At 53.3% G+C, this 15973-nt stretch overlaps 1 protein-coding gene across 1 annotated transcript in view; it reads right to left on the bottom strand.

The window, feature by feature from the left end:
* The window catches only part of LOC144940781 (protein kinase C alpha type-like), an 87766-nt gene extending 72823 nt beyond the window's left edge, over positions 1-14943 (bottom strand). Inside the window, 2 exon segments of the mRNA XM_078867182.1 lie at positions 11744-11775; positions 14780-14943. Coding sequence (XP_078723308.1) covers positions 11744-11775; positions 14780-14928 — 181 coding nt within the window. The 5' untranslated portion in view covers positions 14929-14943.
* Between the last annotated feature and the right edge of the window lie 1030 nt (positions 14944-15973).

Below are 15973 nucleotides of genomic sequence, written 5' to 3'. Positions count from 1 at the left end.
ACTGAAACCTGAATTGATATCTTGAAAGCATTTAGCGCGGGGCCCTTGAAAGTGCGGGGCCCGTAGCTACTACACGTGTAGCTACTACACGTGTAGCTACTACACGTGCAGCTACTACACGTGCAGCTTCTACACGTGCAGCTACTACACGTGCAGCTACTACACGTGCAGCTACTACACGTGCAGCTACTACACGTGCAGCTACTACACGTGCAGCTACTACACGTGTAGCTACTACACGTGTAGTAGCTACACGTGTAGCTACTACACGTGTAGATACTGTCACTACGAGGACAATCGGGCACTGCACAGGACGCGTTTCCGTGGGGATTGGAAGGGGATGCCCTGGTGGGTTCCCGCACACCACCCCCGCTCCGTGCAACTCTGCCAGGGCCCTTGACAAGGTCACACTCGCGCGACGAGACGACTTGTGCCTGTCGTCTCGTTGCACGGGAGACTCTCTGTGAGGTGAGCGGCGTGTGTGGCACGTCAGAAGGGGGTCCCGCAGATCGATCGTAGCGACTAGCGGGGCATCTCCCTCCCCCCAGTGTGGAAGAGGAGGAGGAGGAGTGGGTGAGTGGGGGGGTGGGTGGGGTGGGGTGTGAGTGGGGGGGGGGTGGCGGTGAGTGGGGGGGTGTGAGTGGGGGGGTGTGTGAGTGGGGGGGGGTGGGTGGGTGGGGTGAGTGGGGGGGTGTGAGTGGGGGGGGTGGGTGAGTGAGTGGGAGGGGGAGTGGGTGAGTGGGGGGGGGTGTGTGAGTGGGAGGGTGGGTGGGGTGGGTGAGTGAGTGGGAGGTGGGGTGGGTGAGTGGGGGGGGTGGGTGTGTGTGTGGGGGGGGTGGGTGAGTGGGGGGGGGTGAGTGGGGGGGGTGGGTGGGTGGGGGTGTGAGTGGGGGGGGGGAGTGGGTGAGTGGGAGGGGGGTAATTCCTGGCAGAGGTTTAACGTCGCCTTGCCAGACACGTCGAGGAAGAGACCAGAAAGGCACTCCACTCCGATGCCAAATTTCCTGTTCGTCTGCTACAGCAGAGGTGCAGGTGAATTGTCAATACGACCTGCCATCCCTCCTTCAATACGACCTGCCATCCCTCCTTCAATACGACCCACCATCCCCTCCTTCAATACGACCTGCCATGCCTCCTTCACTGACCTTGGCCAAGGCCTACGACACCACTGTGCCAAGTGTTAGGGCTTCGTGTTGTTGTTGTTATTGTGTTGGGATTCCCCGACTCTCTTTGCTCATTAAGGGACCTCCGTTATAGGCGGAGTTTGACTTCTATTTTTTTTTGGGGGGGGGGGTCCCTTTGTGCCCCCCACATTAGAAATCGCGGGTGCATATAATGATAATAAAAGAAAAATCTTACCTCTAAACTACTGAAAATACATTTATAAATGTGTCCAGTGCCCCCCCCCCCCCAATCTCGACCCATGACCTTCGTGACAGTGGGCAGGCCCGGGTAAAGCTGCATGGGCCGTGTTGTGGTAACCTTTGTGCGTGTTCACCTTGTGGTGCCACAGCCATTCACCCCCTCCCCCGGCTTCGCCCGGACTCCCTTTAACACCTTCGCGAGCGCGTCGCGTGTGAAACTTTCCATGGATATTTCCATCAGCTGGTACTGACAACAGCGGGTAAGCGGCGGACGGGCGGATCGATGCCACGGGGTGCGATCAAGGGAACGGGGTGGGGGTGGCGGGGTGAGAGAGGCGGGGGGAGGGAGAGGGGAGGGAATGGGGGTGGATGAGGAGGGGGGGTGTTTCCTCTTTACAATGAAAGGGCTCCTTCCTCTTTCAATGTCAAAAGAAGAGAATAAAAATATAAATAACCTCGCTATCAGTACCCCGATGGGTGTGGGCCCAGGTTCTGCAAATTCACACGCAGACCCACAGGGAAAGCCCAAAACCGCGGTGTGGCGCGTTGCAGAGGTTTGCCCAGGTTCAAAGGTCGGCGGCCGCCCCGGTTAATACTGCGGGCGGTTTTGAGCGTGAAACGGAACGTCAAAAAAAATAAAACTACGTGCAGTCTGCTTCGCGATGGGTCGACCGACGATCCCGTAACGCCGTTTGCAAGGAGTTAAACAAATGTATTTATTTTAAAATATATATATCCATATAACTACTTTTGTATTTTACCAGGTAAGGCCCGCTGAGCTATGTAGAAGCGACCTGGCTATCACGAATGATAAGCTCGGCGAAGTGGCTTATCATCATCACCATCACGCGACGCTCATTCTAAACGCGGGATGGGAAAACAAACCGGAGGACCCGGAGAAAAATCCACGCGACCACGGGGAGACGGAGAGAGAAACTCCAAATATACAGCAGCAGGCGTCGTCAGGGTCAGAATCGAACCCACGACTTCCTGCGTACCGGGCGAGGGAGTTAACATCTCCTAGCCACCGCGACGCCCACTGTTGTTTGTTGTTGGGCCATTGTTGCGTGCGTTCAAATTTCACGAATATGAAAAAAATTACCTGAAAAGCAACCACCACCAGCCACCACCCCCCACCACCACCAGCCACCACCCCCCACCACCACCAACCCCCACCACCCACCACCACCCACCACCCACCACCACCCACCACCACTCACCACCACCCACCCCCACCACCCACCACCCCCCACCACCCACCACCACCACTACCCCCCACCACCACCCACCCCCCACCACCCACCACACACTCCCACCCCCCACCACCCACCCCCACCACCAAATGTTTTGGGAGCAAGTGCTGTTAGCGAGCACCTGTTAAGGTCATCACGGCTTTCACCACCCACCACCACCCCCCACCATCCACCACACACCACCACCCAACACCCCCCACCACCCACCACCACCCACTACCACCCCCCACCACCCACCACCAAATGTTTCGGGGCAAGTGCTGTTAGCGAGCACCTGTTAAGGTCAGCACGGCTTTCACGACGGGGTTGGGTGGCCAGCACCATGCCCGGCCGCCTTTGTCTCCCCAGTCGTGATGTGTGTACGCCCACACAAGGCGCTCTCGTGAGAGGCTGAGTCTGGACCCGATGGCGATGTTTGTCACCGTGAGCGGAAATCGAACACGGGTCGCCCGGCTCGTAGTACAGTGCGCTAACCACCACACTACCGCTACCATATATATACACAAAGATAAAGGTGCCCCGTGTAGCCTTAACAGACTATCGCGGCAAGTGCTGTTAGCGAGCACCTATGAAGGCAGGGACGGCACACGAAGGGGGTGGGTGGCAACAGCTCCACGCCCGGCCGCCTTTGTCTCCCCAGTGGCGGTGTTTACACACCGCACCAGGTACTCAAGGCTACGTCGACCCTAGGTTCAGATAACCCACCAGCGGTGTTGGCCGTGAGCAGGAATCGAACTCGGGTCGCCAGGTTCGCAGCGCGGCGCGCTGACCACGACACTGCAACGCGTTACGCTTCCACATGCGCGGGTCACGTGGCAGATGTGACGTCACAGCTCACTTGCCGTGCCAAAAAAATGCATTATTGAGCTCCCCCCCCCCCCCCAAAAAAAAAAACGTGTATTTTTATAATTTGTGCATGGTGTACAATCTGGAAAGTACCCACATGGCAAATTTGCAGTTTGTTGCATGTCGGGAAGTACGCTAAACATATTGAACAGACGCACATATTCACAACTTTGCCTTTGATACATATGGAGATATATTGAATGTATTTACGTTGAGTGAGTTGCTTTCCTTTCCTATGCATTCTTGGCACTCTGATCGGGGTTTCCCATGCTGCTTGTCGCTGTCACTTCCTGACCCGCCACCCCTACAGACAGCGGCGTAGCGCTTCTGCTTGGCCGTGCTCGAGAGGAGATGGAGCGGATTTGACCGACGGCTCTCACACACAGCAGCGGTGTCAAGATCGACGGGGGGGAGCCGGGGGGCAGCCGGAGGGTGGGGCCCTGACCCCCCCCCCCCCTCGTGCAGCGGAGTGAGCGGGGGTTTTTCCGCAACACGCCTGTGTTTGTATGGAAATAGGAGTCGAACAAAAACACCCATTAAGTTATGATCTCCTCGCCCGCAGCTGTGGCGGCGTTATGCCTTTCAACAACACCAACAGCGAAGTTGCGAGTTCGCTGCGCGGACCCCAACGGTGTTCATCTGCCGATGGGAGGGGGGAAACATCTATATACAAAAATATACATATACAAAAAGATATTTCCAAAAAATAAATATGTATCCAAAAATATATCTACAAGAAATAGATATATACAAAAATATATTTCCAAAAATACATCTACAAAAATATATTCCAAAAATACATCTACAAAAATATATAGACAAAAAATATGTATCCAAAAATATATAGACAAAAAAATATATACAAAAATATATATCCAAAAATATATAGACAAAAATATATATAGACAAAAAATATATCCTAAAATATATATGTACATGAAGCCGCGTGTTAAGTACAAACGGATTTGAACATGTTGTTATTCTTCTTGACAGCACTTCGTCAATCCAGTGCTGCATTGAATGTCCTACCCACGCCGTGCGGCGGGGGAGGGGGTCATGGGAGTTGGATGGCCGCAACTTCGCCGCGCCTCGCTGCACATTTGCTTGGCGCTTGGATCGAGGGGTCGCTCTTCGGATGTGAGCCGTGGCCCCGGGAATTGAGCTCGCCAAAACTGCGCCACAGATCCCTTCGCGATGTGGATGTGTCGGTCTTAGGCCACGTATTGATCTCGCAACGTTTAACCACGGCCACCGTACGTTGGTTGTGTGTGTGAGTGCCTGTGTGTGTGTGAGTGTCTGTGTGCGAGTGTCTGTCTGTGAGTGTCTGTGTGTGAGTGTCTGTGTGTGAGTGCCTGTGAGTGTTTGTGTGACTGTGTGTGTGTCTGTGTGTGTAAGTGTCTATGTACGTCTATGGGTCTCTGTCAGCCATTGTATCTCTATGCAAGTCTATGGGTCTCTGTCAGCCATTGTATCTCTATGCAAGTCTATGGGTCTCTATGTCAGTCATTGTATCTCTATGCAAGTCTATGGGTCTCTCTGTCAGTCATTGTATCTCTATGCAAGTCTATGGGTCTCTGTGTCAGTCATTGTATCTCTATGCAAGTCTATGGGTCTCTGTGTCAGCCATTGTATCTCTATGCAAGTCTATGGGTCTCTATGCCAGTCATTGTATCTCTATGCAAGTCTATGGGTCTCTATGTCAGTCATTGTATCTCTATGCAAGTCTATGGGTCTCTCTGTCAGTCATTGTATCTCTATGCAAGTCTATGGGTCTCTATGTCAGTCATTGTATCTCTATGCAAGTCTATGGGTCTCTATGTCAGTCATTGTATCTCTATGCAAGTCTATGGGTCTCTATGTCAGTCATTGTATCTCTATGCAAGTCTATGGGTCTCTATGTCAGTCATTGTATCTCTATGCAAGTCTATGGGTCTCTCTGTCAGTCATTGTATCTCTATGCAAGTCTATGGGTCTCTGTGTCAGCCATTGTATCTCTATGCAAGTCTATGGGTCTCTCTGTCAGTCATTGTATCTCTATGCAAGTCTATGGGTCTCTGTGTCAGTCATTGTATCTCAATGCAAGTCTATAGGTCTCTGTGTCAGTCATTGTATCTCTATGCAAGTCTATGGGTATCTGTGTCAGCCATTGTATCTCTATGCAAGTCTATAGGTCTCTCTGTCAGTCATTGTATCTCCATGCAAGTCTATGGGTCTCTGTGTCAGCCATTGTATCTCTATGCAAGTCTATGGGTCTCTCTGTCAGTCATTGTATCTCTATGCAAGTCTATGGGTCTCTGTGTCAGCCATTGTATCTCTATGCAAGTCTATGGGTCTCTCTGTCAGTCATTGTATCTCTATGCAAGTCTATGGGTCTCTGTGTCAGCCATTGTATCTCTATGCAAGTCTATGGGTCTCTCTGTCAGTCATTGTATCTCTATGCAAGTCTATGGGTCTCTCTGTCAGTCATTGTATCTCTATGCAAGTCTATGGGTCTCTCTGTCAGTCATTGTATCTCTATGCAAGTCTATGGGTCTCTGTGTCAGCCATTGTATCTCTATGCAAGTCTATGGGTCTCTCTGTCAGTCATTGTATCTCTATGCAAGTCTATGGGTCTCTCTGTCAGTCATTGTATCTCTATGCAAGTCTATGGGTCTCTGTGTCAGCCATTGTATCTCTATGCAAGTCTATGGGTCTCTCTGTCAGTCATTGTATCTCTATGCAAGTCTATGGGTCTCTCTGTCAGTCATTGTATCTCTATGCAAGTCTATGGGTCTCTGTGTCAGTCATTGTATCTCTATGCAAGTCTATGGGTCTCTGTGTCAGTCATTGTATCTCTATGCAAGTCTATGGGTCTACATGTCAGTCATTGTATCTCTATGCAAGTCTATGGGTCTCTCTGTCAGTCATTGTATCTTTATGCAAGTCTATGGGTCTCTGTGTCAGTCATTGTATCTCTATGCAGGTCTATGGGTCTCTGTGTCAGTCATTGTATCTCTATGCAGGTATATGGGTCTCTGTGTCAGTCATTGTATCTCTATGCAGGTCTATGGGTCTCTGTGTCAGTCATTGTATCTCTATGCAGGTATATGGGTCTCTGTGTCAGTCATTGGATCTCTACGTAAGCACTACGGGTCTCTGTGCGAGTCACTGGATCTCTGTGCAAGGATAATGGATATGGCGAGAGATTTAGAAGCATTCGGTGAAAGGAAATCTGAGAGACCAGCCCCTTGCGGTAATGGGACTTCTGGCTTTGCACAAGCTGTGAGTCTATGGGTCTCTATGCAGGTCTATGGGTCGTGTAAGTGTATGTGAATCTGTGGGTCCGCACGTAAGGCTGTGTAATTGTTACGGGTCTGTGTGTAAGTCTGTGGGTTGCTATGCAAGTCTGTGGACCATGTAATTGGACATCTGAGAAACAATGCTTCAGAGCTCATCGGATTCCTCCAGGATAAATGCAGACGCTGATTGTGTAATCGTGTGCGAGTGCGTCTCCAAGTCTGTGTGGTTCTCTATGCAAGTGTGTGGATCATGTAAATTGTATGCTAGTATGTCTATGAGTTTATATGCAAGTCTATGCGTCTATATGTAAGTGTATGTGTCTCGATGTAAGTCTATGAGTTTGTATGTAAGCATATGATTATATATGCAAGTCTATGAGTCAGTATGCAAATCTATGATTATATATGCAAGTCTATGATTCTCTATGTAAGTCTATGATTCTCTATGTAGGTCTATGAGTTTGTATGTAAGTCTATAATTATATATGCAAGTCTATGATTCTCTATGTAAATCTATGAGTCAGTATGCAAGTCGATGAGTCTCTATGTAAGTCTACGCGTCTCGATGCAAGGGCACGTTTCTCCCTCTACTGAATAAGTCGACGGATCTGTACGGAAAGGATAACTCGCGTGGCTAAGAGAAGTGGTACAGAACAGAGGCACACGGAGGGAGTGCAAATGTACGCATGCCGATCGGCCCATCTGAGACAAAAAGCTTCCATGGCTCATGGGCTCCCTCGAGTCTAACTCAAGATCGTGATTCGGATGTACGCTTGAACTTCTTCTGCGCCGTACGTAGCCAGCCGTGATGATCACAGTGCGCGGGTGGAAAGGCAACGAAGCAAACACAAGAAGCCGTTCCAAAGTTATGAGTTTTCAATACCAAAGCGCGCGTTTCCAGACGACCGCAGAAGCGCAACGGGAAACGGGGGGAAAAAAACGGAACTCGTTGGCGAGTCGACGACCGTAACTCCGTGCGGTGTCCGAGACTCCCGGCTGAGAAGTCGCGACCGACCGACCGACCGACGCGTCTGGCTGAGCGCGCGCGCGCGCCCACTTTGCGCCGTCCTTCTCGACGTCGAGAGGCGGGGTGGTGGTGGCGGAGGGGGGAGGGGGGTCCCTGTCACACGAATGTGGGTTCTTTTTTTGCTTTGATGTGGGTTGTTTGCTTTGATTATTTTCAATTTATTTAGAATTTAAAATTTTATTTTACTATTTTTAGTTCTTATTTTTATTGCGGGTTTTTTGCTAATATAATTTTCAAAAATGTTTATTTGTATCATTTATATTTTATTACTTTTTATTCTAAAAAAAAAATCTGTTTGCGTGACTTTACCAAAAGAACCAATAATACGAATGTGGAATTTGACACCAACTGGACAGAACGCTCAGTGGACAGGAGCCAGAGGTGTGGACTCGAGTCATGTGACTTGGACTCGAGTCAGACTCGAGTCATGAATTTGATGACTTGCGACTCGACTTGGACTTGCATAACAATGACTTTGTCCCACCTATGAGATGTGGACTCGAGTCATGTGACTTGGACTCGAGTCAGACTCGAGTCATGAATTTGATGACTTGCGACTCGACTTGGACTTGCATAACAATGACTTTGTCCCACCTCTGACAGGAGCGAGCCGCTTGTGAGCCGGGCGCGTGCCCGCCTCCTCCTCTGCCCAAGCCGTGAACGTGCGCGCGATGTTTGCCTCGTAGCCCTCTACAGCTGTTGAGAGTGCTGTTCACTCTGTAACTGTATACATGTGGGTGTGTTTCGATTTGAAAGGTTTCGTGACTGCAGGGATTCATCTTCTTGGTTCTTTCGGTAAAGTCACGTAGAAGGGAAATAATAAAATAATAAAAATAAAACATAATAAAATACAGTTCTCACGACATTTCGGCCACAACGTAAGCAGCCGTCCTCAGGTGAAGAACAGGTCTGTCGGAAAGACAGCGTCATTCAGACGGAAAGACAGCGTCATTCAGACGCTGTCTTTCCGACAGACCTGTTCTTCAAACGCTGTCTTTCCGACAGCCCTGTTCTTCACCTGATGACGGCTGCTTGCGTTGTGGCCGAAACGTCGTGAGAATTGTATTTTATTATGTTTTATTTGTATTATTTTATTATTTCCCTTCTACGTGACTTTACCGAAAGAACCAAGAAGATGTGGGTGTATGTCAAGGCCGTAATTATAATATATATTTGGGGGGGGGGACACATCCCCCCCCCCCAATATTCAAATATGCTCAAAATGTCCCCCCCCCCCAATATATTGCTATAAAATAGATTTCTGTTTATATGATTGTGGTTATGGTTGTACTTTATTAATCCCTAATCTCTGTTATTAACATACAATGCAACAAGAAAAGGTAAAAAAGAAAAACAGAAATGTAACTATTAGACATTATTGTAAAAAAGGAAAAAAATCTATCCTAAGTGTTAGTGAATTATTTAATATTTTAGGCAGGAAATGGCAGGAAATTCATCTTCAATTTGAGATATTTTTTTTTCAGGGGGGGACCCCCAGACCCCCTGGAAGATTTGGTCCCCCCCAATGTTGACTCCATGGCTACGGCCTTGGGGTGTGTGGCTCTCTCTCAACAGTGGGGAGCACAGGTGACGCATCTGCCAGTCATCTCTCGATCCTCCAATTAGCACGGTGGGCTACGTACGGTGCGAAAGAAGTTCAACGTACACGTGTGACACCTGGGTCTGTCCCGTGACCTCAATGGCAGCGGGCGTTGTGAGTGTCAGTCATCTCAATCGGTCATCCCAATGGCACCTGGGTCTGTCCCGTGACCTCAATGCCAGCAGGCGAGCCTTCGACACTTCACGCGGCCTCAAGGTGCACCTAGCCTGGCACAAGTGCCGTGGTGACATCACGGCCACGTTAGTGATGAACGGCGGCTGTTGTTGTTGTGTCTCAATGTCGCGAATATTTGAACCGATCCTGGGCCTCTCCGACAGGTGGACGAAGCCTTTATCGAGTAACCCCCCCCCCCCTCTCCGCGGCGTGTAAACATTTGCGTTGGGGGGAGAGACAAAGGCGGTCGGGCCGGCCACGGCCCTGAACCACACCGCACCTCGGTGCGCGCACCGTGTTGACCGTAATAGGTGCTCGCCAACACCACTTGCCCCCACACCGGCCTGTGAGGCTATATGGCGGCACTTTCCCTTTGTGTGTCGAGGTGGGGGTGGGACGAATGAGATGGCGCGGTGACTCATCGACACTCGTCCTTGTGTCAGCAGCAATTGTGCAGAATTAATAAAAAAAATACGTTCCTGGGCTACAAAGACAAAGATCCCCCGAGTAGCGTAAGCAGACCGTTGGGGCAAGTGCTGTTAGCAAGCGGCACCTATGAAGGCCGGCACGGCACACGAGAGGGGGGGGGGGGTGGGTGGCCAGCACCACGCCCGGCCGCCTTTGTCTCCTCCGGTGGCGATGTTTACAACACCGCACCTCGGTACTCATTTGAGGCTGAGTCGACCTAGGGGGAGGCCCAGGACCCGGTTCAGACAATCGCCACTGGCGGTGTTGTGCCGTGAGCGGGAATCGCCGGGTTCGTAGCGCAGCGTAGCGCTAACCGCTGCACCACCGTTCCCGGGCGACACACACACACAAACTCACACTGTGACTCATTAACCTCCTTTATTTAACCACTTGACAGCCCATCCAGATTCGTTATCTCTTTAGAGCCCACGTGCGCGCGCGTGTGTGTGCGTTGCAGATTGCTGGGGGGTGAGGGCGGGGTGGAGCGGTGGCGCAGCGATTAGCGCTACGCGCTGCCAAACCCGGCGACCCGAGTCCGATTCCCGGATTACGGCCAACATCGGTGACGATTAATCCGAAGCGGTACGGGGCATCCCCTAGGTTGACTCAGCCTCGAAATGACTACCTGGTGCGGTGTGTGTCAACATCGTCACGAGGGAGACAAAGGCGGCCGGGCGTGGTGCTGGCCACCCACCCCACCTCGTGTGCCGTGTCCGGCCTTCATAGGTGCGCAACTAACAGCACTTGCCCTAACGGTTTTTTAACGCTACCCTGGGGATCTTTGTCTTTGTTGATGACCGCGTGTATTCCGTATGGATTTATGGCTGCCGTATGCACACACACACACGGGGGGCTTTATTTCAACTGGAGCTGTCCAGGCCTGAGAAATAAATCCCTGTATGTAAACAACAAACACAAAGGTAGCCGTGTAGCCTTCACAGGCTGTTGGGGCAAGTGCTGTTAGCGAGCACCTGTGAAGGCCGGCACGGCACACGAGGGGGTGGGTGGCCAACACCACGCCCGGCCGCCTTTGTCTGCCCAGTGGCGATGCTCACACATCGCACCAGCTACTCATTTGTGGCTGAGTCGACCTCGGCGAGGCCCAAGACCGGTTCAGATAATTGTCGCTGGTGCGGACTGTGAGCGAGAATCGAACACACACAGACGAAGGAAAAGATCCCCCGTATAGCCTGCAACAGACTCTAGGGGCAAGTGCTGTTAGCGAGCACCGACATTGACACACACAGCAACAAAGACAACCGCCATTCGCCACTAAGCGGCGGTGGCGTCACCACGGCGCTTGTGCCAGGCTAAGTGCACTTCAAGGCCACGTGAAGTGTCGAACAGTGAGACACACACACACAGACAAAGACAAAGATCCCCCGTGTAGCCTTAACAGACTCTAGGGGCAAGTGCTGTTAGCGAGCACCTATGAAAGCTGGAACAGCACGCGAGGGGGTGGGTGGACAACATCACGCCCCGCCGCCTTTGTCTCCCCCAGTTTACACGTCGCACCAGGTACTCATTTGAGGCCGAGTCGACCCAGGGGAGGCCCAGAACCTGGTCACATAACCGTCACTGGGTGTTTGCCGCGCTCGGGAATCAAACTCGGGCCGCCGGGTTCGTAGCGCAGCTTAGCGCGCTAACCGCTGCGCCACCGCTCCCCGCTCACACCCACGCGCACAGAGTGAGACACGCGCGCGCGCGCGCGCACAAAGCGGCGTGTCGCTCACCTTTGCACTGGTAGCCTTGCTTCCCCACGCCCCTGGTCACACGGACGGACGGACGGAGGGACAGAGGGACAAAACGAGACGGTCAGTCGGACACCGCTCACGGAGCGCTCACGCCTCTACCGTGACCTCCGCCGCAGCAGCGGCCTAAATGTCGAGCGGCCTTGCAGAGGTCAGCGCTTCGAATGCCTCTCTCTCTCCCGGGGCGGCAGTGTGAAATAATGGGGGGGTCGAGTTTCTTCAACACTGCCCCCGCCCCCCGCTTCCCCCCCCCCCCCCCTCTGTGCACCGTGAAGTCGATCGGTAGGTCGCGCGCGTGCGGTGGTGGGGTCACGTGTGGGCACTACGAGATGGGCAAGGGTGGGAGCGTGGCGGCGTAGAAGCTCAACAACAACAGCGGCATCATCTTTGGTTCTTTCGGTAAAGCCACGTTGATAGAAAAATTACAATTTTAAAAAGAAAGTGAATAAAATGTAAAAAATAATTTAAATTAAATGAAAATAAACGACGAATCTGAATTCCTGCAGTCACGAAAGTTTTAAGTCAAAATTGAACAAAGAGGCAATTTTCGTTTCTTGACGAATTTTGTTAAACAACAACAACAACAATAAAAGACCTCAACATTTTAAGTGCCGCAATGCATTGTTGTGAATACGAGAACGGCTCCTTGATAAATAACGGGTCACGAAGCAGCCGCGGGTTGCCGACTCCTGCTCCGTGGAGAGAAAGAGAGAGAGGCTCTTGGGAGGGGCTGAGGCTTTCCCCAGCAGCAGGGTGAGCCAAGCAAATTCCAGGGATGCGCCTTCATCTCGACGCATTGAGAGATCCGTCACGTGATCGCGGTCCTTCCCCCACCACCACCACCAGCTCCCACCCCCTCCCCTCCTACTCCCTCCTCATCCCTCCTCCCCTTCCTCCTCCTTTCTTCTCTCGCAACCTTTTCCAAGATGAAAAGGTCACGGGGTCAAAAGCAATTAATTAAGACGTGGGAGGAAAGCGTGTTGGGCGAGGAATCATTACGGCCATTAGTCTAATGGAGAAGACGCGAGGGGGTGGAGAGCCAGGGGGGGGGGTGATGGGGAGTGGAGGTCAAGGTTAGGGTGAGCTTGAGGTATTATGGTCATCGTTAGGACTCGTGTTTATGGGGTTATCGGGTTCGGTTCAGTTGTGGGGTGGTGGTTTAGGGTCAGCGTTAGGACCGGCGTTAGGGTGAGCGTTCGGGCGATCGAATAGAGTTAATACCAGGGTCGGCGTTAGTGTTGGGGTCAGGGCTAGTGGTGATGGTTAGTGTGTGGAATTGTGGTCAAGGATGGGGTCAGGGCTATTGGTGATGGTTAGTGTGAGGAGTTGGGGTCAGGGTTGGGGTCAGGGCTAGTGGTGATGGTTAGTGTGAGGGGTGTTGGGGTCAGGGCTAGTGGTGATGGTTAGTGTGAGGAGTTGGGGTCAGGGCTAGTGGTGATGGTTAGTGTGAGGAGTTGGGGTCAGGGTTGGGGTCAGGGCTAGTGGTGATGGTTAGTGTGAGGAGTTGGGGTCAGGGTTGGGGTCAGGGCTAGTGGTGATGGTTAGTGTGAGGGGAGTTGGGGTCAGGGCTAGTGGTGATGGTTAGTGTGAGGAGTTGGGGTCAGGGTTGGGGTCAGGGCGAGTGGTGATGGTTAGTGTGAGGAGTTGGGGTCAGGGCGAGTGGTGATGGTTAGTGTGAGGAGTTGGGGTCAGGGTTGGGGTCAGGGCGAGTGGTGATGGTTAGTGTGAGGAGTTGGGGTCAGGGCGAGTGGTTATGGTTCGTGTTCGGGTCAGGATGAGTATCACGCTCAGGATTTCGGTCTTCTGGAGGTGCCCTGGTGAAGTTAGTGGTTCCATTACCACCACCCCATGGACATCACAGCAAGGCGATGCAGGGAACTTGACCAGATAGACGAGCAGACCGACCGACGGACACAGAGATCCAAAGACAGATCGGCAGACAGACGGGCATATAGATAGACAAAGACAAAGATCCCCCATATAGCCTTAACAGACTGTAGGGGCAAGTGCTGTTAGCGAGCACCTATGAAGGCCGGAACGGTACACGAGGGGGTGGGTTGCCAGCACCACGCCCGACCGCCTTTGTCTCCCTAGTGGCGATGTTTACACACCGCACCAGGTACTCATTTGAGGCTGAGTCGATCTAGGGGAGGCCCGGGTCCGGTTTCGATCACCGTCACTGGTGTTGGCCGTGAGCGGGAATCGATCCCTTGTCACAGGGTTCATAGCGCAGAGACAGACCCACAGACGGACATATCGACGGGCAATCGAGATCGATAGCACGCACGAGCAGAGAGCAAACGCGCACAGACAGACACACAGACACGTGACCAAACACACACACACAGAAAGACAGACGCACACATGGACACGCACGCACAGACACGCACACATGGACACGCACGGACAGACACGGACAGTCACGCAGACACACAATCACACGCGGACACGCGCGTGCACGCACAGAGACGCGCGCACAGGCAGACACGTACACACAGACACACAGACACACACGGGGAGCGGTGTGGGGTGGGGGGGGAGCGCGTGAGCGATTTGCGAGATGAGGGTGGGGGGCGCGGGGGCTGCGTGGTGGTGGTGGGGGGGGGGGTGATGGAGGGGTGGGGGTTGATGGAGGAGTGGGGGGGGGCTTGTGGGGGTTGGTTGGAACGGGGGGGGGTTGGATGTGATGAGGGTGGGAGGATTGTAGGGGGTGATGGGGGGGAGGGGTTGTGGGGGATGATGGGGGAGGGGCTTGTGGGGCGTGATGTGGGGAGGGGTGAAGGAAGGTGATGTGAGGCGGGGGGGGGCTGTGAGAGATGATGGGGGGGGGGGGATACAAAGACGGACGGGCTAACAGCACTTGCCTCGACAGGCCTGCATCGAGACGACACGGGGAATCTCTCTGTCTCTGTGGTGGCGGCTGGGGACGAGGGGGGGGGCTGTGACGTAAGTGAGAGGGCGAGGGGGTGGGGCTAAGGGGGCGGGGCTTGTGTGTGTGGGGGGGGGGGAGATCCTCACCAGATGAAGTCGGTGCAGTGGCTGCAAAAGGTGGGCTGCTTGAAGAACCTGGGCACGAACTGATGGTCCTTCACCTCCGACACGTTCTTCTGCTTGAGGGCGCCCTTCCGCGCGAAGCCCCGCGGCGCCTTCTCCTCCCCGTCCCCCATGCTGCCCCCGCTGCCCCCGCTGCCCCGTCCAGAGCTGCCCTCCCCCTCCCTCCCTCCCACCGCGGGGCTCGAACTCGCGACCTCCCAACTCCGGGGCGACTCCGGGCCCCGCCTGGGTCCGGACCCCCTCGGATCCAGTTTATTCGCCCATCGGGGTACCGGGGGTGACCGCGTTGTGACGACCTCACCACCACCCCCACCACCACCCCCACCACCACCACCCCCGACCCACCCCAGCCCCGCTCTCCGGAGCCCCCTTGGCGACGAACGGGGACTCCTGTTGGAGGAGCCCTGGGTCCTTCTCGCGCTTCCCGGGGGTACCCCCTCGCTCTGGGGGGTCTCGCGGCTCCTGGGGGTGCGAGGAACGGTGCAGGGGGTGGGGGCGGGGGGTCCCGGGGTTAGGAGCCCGCGTCGCTACCTGGTCACTGGGCAGTTTTAGTTGAAGAGGCGTCTGATCGGTGATGCAGATCCATGTCACGTTTGGTCTGTTCGCGTGTGTGTCTGTGTGTGTGTGTGTCTGTGTGTCTTGTGTGTCTGTGTGTGTTTGTCTTGTGTGTGTGTGTCCGTGTGTGTGTCCGTGTGTGTGTCCGTGTGTGTGTTTCTTGTGTGTGTGTCCGTGTGTGTGTCTTTCTGTGTGTGTCTGTCTTTCTGTGTGTGAGTGTGTGTGTCGGTGTGTGTGTCTTTCTGTGTCTGTGTGTGTCTGTCTTTCTGTGTTTTAGTGTGTGTGTCTGTCTATATCGGTGCTAGCTAACAACACTTGCCCTTACAGTCTGTTAAGGCTATACGGGAGATCTTTGTCTGTCTATATCGGTGCTCGCTAACAGCACTTGCCTCAACAGTCTGTTTAGGGGTCTTCGTATGTCTGTGTATCTCGCTGTGTGTGGGTGGGAGCGGTGATGCTGCATTGGTTCGGGGATACACGGAGTTCGAATCCTGGCCACGGTGGCGAGTGGCATTCAGAACCTGTCCCTAGGGCTCAATAGGTGCTCGCAAACAGCCCTATCGACTCGCCTCTGTCCCGTTTGTCTTCCCTCTCTGTGTATCT

The sequence above is a fragment of the Lampetra fluviatilis genome, chromosome 23 (genome assembly GCF_964198595.1).
Source record: "Lampetra fluviatilis chromosome 23, kcLamFluv1.1, whole genome shotgun sequence".
NCBI lineage: Eukaryota > Metazoa > Chordata > Hyperoartia > Petromyzontiformes > Petromyzontidae > Lampetra > Lampetra fluviatilis.
Note: the sequence above shows the minus strand (reverse complement) of the source record. Positions and strands in the feature narration are given on the sequence as shown.